This window comes from Dichomitus squalens (assembly GCF_000275845.1).
Source record: "Dichomitus squalens LYAD-421 SS1 unplaced genomic scaffold DICSQscaffold_193, whole genome shotgun sequence".
Classification (NCBI taxonomy): domain Eukaryota; kingdom Fungi; phylum Basidiomycota; class Agaricomycetes; order Polyporales; family Polyporaceae; genus Dichomitus; species Dichomitus squalens.
This window is the reverse complement of record NW_006767075.1, coordinates 1-3,777: the sequence shown is the minus strand read 5'-3', so window position 1 is coordinate 3,777 and position 3,777 is coordinate 1. Positions and strand designations below refer to the sequence as shown.

Below are 3,777 nucleotides of genomic sequence, written 5' to 3'. Positions count from 1 at the left end.
ACGTCCCATCGCCCATTCATCAAACGTTACCTGCAGCGCGATGAGATCCAGCGCGCTCTCGGTGCCTGCCACAGTAGTCTGACCGATGCCCTCGGCATGTTCAACGTGCGTCCATTGCGAAGCTCACCTGCGCGTCCGGATATCTTATACTTGGTTTATAGACCTCGATTCAGATACGTATTCTCAAGCAGGTAGTCGCTGCAGAGCGTCAGCGTCAAGCCGACGCCGCTGCGCTTCTCGACTCGATCAGCCACAACGTTCAAGGATCGCACTCGATCCCCATAGAGTCTTCGGCGTATGCACGCGCGATCTCACCCGCTCCGTCCAACCACCTCCTGCTCACAATAGAGCCTGATACCACTGAAGGTCACGATGACTCGTGGCACATCCTCGCACAGCTCCAGGCAGTCACCGCATGCCAGAATGAGCGCGACATAGTTTACGACACCGCCGACCTACGCCAGCTCATGCGCACCGCGCTGCAGGCGAACAACGACGGGGAGATGATTCTTGTCCTCCAGGTTGGCCGTGACGAAATGCCTGAAGCTATCAAGATGCTTCAGCGCGCTCTTGAGAAGGAAGTCGAACGCGAGAGTCTGGAGGAGGAGGCTGTTCTGGTGTCCGCGAACGTCGCGGCCGTCGAGGTCAGCGCGCCCCAGATCGCCCAATTGGACAATCCCGGCCTTACTTAGTCCGCGACGGTGCACAGCACGGAAAGCAGCGGCACGACGTCAGGCTCAGTCGCGAGCTCTGCCGGAAGGTCTTCCCGCGCGCCGCGCGACACACTTGACCGGGAGTTTATCGAGACTGGGATTGACGCGCTCCGGCGGCTGAGCAGAGCGGAGGTGACGCTGCTGAGCTGGACGATTACCAGGTACGAGGTCAAGCGGAATGAGAAGATAGGCATGGGCTTCTTCTCCGACGTGTACAAAGGCACGTGGAGGAACCATGTTGTGGCGATCAAGGTGCTCGCGCCGACGACGCCGAGGCAGCTCTTCGTGCATCAGGTGTGTACTTTTCCCAGTTCGTGCAGCAGTCTAGGTGGTGGTCGGAGGCGGCGGAGGTGTATTGGTGTTGCATTTTAGCCATGACCGCCGATTGCTATCTGCGTACGTACCGTGGAGCCGACGCGAGCATGCCTTGGGTTCAGATTTTCGACATTGAGTTTACCCGTCCTTGCATCTTGAGGGCAGCTCCCCTGCAAGATCTTTGTGCTTCAATGGGTCTAACGGATCGTCATTGGATGCGGCCGGTGTTTATCTAGGCAGCGGCTCCCTTTTCATTGTCTATTCATTCATATTCGAGCCCTTACTCTATTTGTCCGAATCTTGATTTTGCTTGTGGGTGGTTGTGTGCTGACCTGTGTCCTGGTGAATCGCATCGCCGATTTGGTTTGTCTAGGTGTCGATCTGGAAGACGCTGCAGCACCTGAACGTTTGCGAACTTCTTGGCGCGTCCTCGGCATCCAGCGACCCTCCTTGGTTCTTTGTTAGCCCCTACTACAAGAATGGCAGTCTCGTGACCTACTTGAAAGGGCTACCGTCGTTGGACAATGTCGACTTACTCAAGATGGTTCACGAAATCGCAAAAGGAATGTCATACCTCCACAGTCAAGGCGTGTTGCACGGAGACCTCAAGGTACGTGATTTGGTAGCACTGAAGTCCGGAACACAGAGCACGAATCGGAGAGCTAAATATTCATGTTCCCGGACAGGCCCCGAACGTGCTCGTCAACGACAAGCACCACTGCATCATCTCTGACTTTGGGCAGAGCGAGATGAAATCGGAGGCGTACCGTGTTAGCGGGCGGCCCCTTCCCCGTACGTGCCCTTTCGTCGTCTTACACCTCATGTACTTATGGAACTTGTCTTGAGTAGACGGCACTCTACGCTGGCAGGCTCCGGAGCTTATGTCAGCCCAAAGCGGGCTCACGCAGGAGATCGACGTGTACGTGTTCGCAATCACTGTCGTCGAGCTCCTTACCAAAGGAGCGCTCCCCTGACCCATGGCCGATGATGACGCCGTGAGGCACTTTGTCCTCCGTAAGTCACACTCCATCGTTACTTAGTGTGCAGATTGGTCACGACTTTGTAGGCGAGAACATGCGCCCAGAGCTGCCGCTGCAGCGCGTCTGGTCTCAGCAGCTTTCGGAGATTCTCCACTCATGCTGGCATTGTGACTCCACTATGCGTCCGCCGTTCTTCAAGATTGACAAAGACGTTCAGCGGCTGAAGGAGTCGCCCGCGTCGCGTCATTTGGGGCTCGAACAGATGAAGACGCGCAAGTCGCCGGATATGCATCCCATACCGCTCTCTCTACTTCCTGGTGAGTTCTCTCTCGCGATAGATCTGATTAAAAGCTGACGTCCTCTAGATGAAGTCACTGCCTCTTTTGTCGAGGTGGGATCAGCCCCTTCGACGGACGTGTCGTTCATGACCGCCATAGAACTTGAATCTGTGACGGGGCACTCTCACGACTACCACGATGACCATCGCGATCACAAGGGTCCGGACACAGACCTGAGCCGAACAAGCAGTCGCGCGTCCCTCCAAGACAGTCAATCGTCAGAGCACATAGAATTCCCGCGACACGTCTCTCCTCCCCCGGACGAGCGTGCTCAAAATATCCGCGATGAGCGTTGGTACAGGATGCTCCTTCAATACGAATTCCACCCATCGCGTACGTATGCCTCATATTCCGATGCCATCTGCATGAGCTAACTATATAAGTCTAGTAACACTTCCGCTGTGGATGCCGTCGCAGGTGCTTATCGGGGCGGTCGGGTACCACAGCAAGGCGAATTACGGCGAATTCGTGACATTGTTTAGTTCGTTTGAGCCGGAAAAGTCGTCGAACGGTCGAGTGAAGAACATACCATCTTTGTATGGTTACGGGCGCGTGAGCCAAGGCAGCCAGCGTCAGGATAAGCGCAATGTTGCCCAGCGGGGCATGGACTTGATCCAGTCATGGCTGGGTCCAAGAAATCGTGCTGGAGAGGCGACCTATTCGTACGTTCATCGCGCGCTGCTGTCCATGCGATCAGTGCACTGACGACGTATAACCTCTAGCCGCCGGTACTCTTCCCCCTTGCGCTCTGGACATAAGGCTGCAAATCTTTTCACCGAGTCCATGGTGTATAGGTACATGGAGGACCCTGTTACATCCAAGAAGTGGTTCAAGGCACGGACAACGTCCTGGTGATCTACGAGGCGGAGCACCGCATAACAAAGGAAGACTTGTATCTCGGTACACCTATATCTTCTTCACGTTAGCACATCCGCTCTTTGACATGACTTGTTATGTAGTCATTGGCACGCTCAAGGCTCAGGACTATGCACTCTTCATCAGTCACGAGTATCCCAATGGTCAAGTCAACTTCCATGTCTTCTCAGCAACGCGCAATGGTTGCCCTTAGGGCGAGTTCTCATTCTCGTTCAACATATCGTCATCTTTCTTTGGCGGGCCCAAGTACGAGGAGGAACCAATCGGAGCTCCACAATATGCGCGTAAGGTCTCAACGTCTGGCAATAGTGGTCGATGGGACAGCGTGCTTCTCGCCAGACTGCGATTCATGCCCAACTTACCTAAGACCACTTTGCTGTAGTCACTATGCATCACGCGCTGGCATTTGTGTAGTGTTAGTCCCACATTCATGTGACCATTGCTTTAGAGGGTGTCAATCTGCATGGACTGACAGACATCTAGGATACACGAACAATCTACTTTATTACCTGTTTCGAGGATAGCTGTATATGTACTTGGTGGTGTGGAACTTAT

General features: G+C 54.4%; 1 protein-coding gene across 1 annotated transcript; it reads left to right on the top strand.

Annotated features, from left to right (window-relative positions):
• Window positions 1–96: 96 nt before the first annotated feature.
• Window positions 97–3,201, top strand: DICSQDRAFT_175831 (kinase-like protein; the record flags this gene model as incomplete). Its single annotated transcript, XM_007371702.1, has 10 exons — window positions 97–105; window positions 162–644; window positions 693–1,007; window positions 1,402–1,638; window positions 1,715–1,820; window positions 1,878–1,947; window positions 2,069–2,325; window positions 2,374–2,679; window positions 2,735–3,008; window positions 3,069–3,201. 10 exons carry the CDS (start codon window positions 97–99, stop codon window positions 3,199–3,201), a joined length of 2,190 nt encoding a protein of 729 aa, XP_007371764.1.
• Window positions 3,202–3,777: the final 576 nt, after the last annotated feature.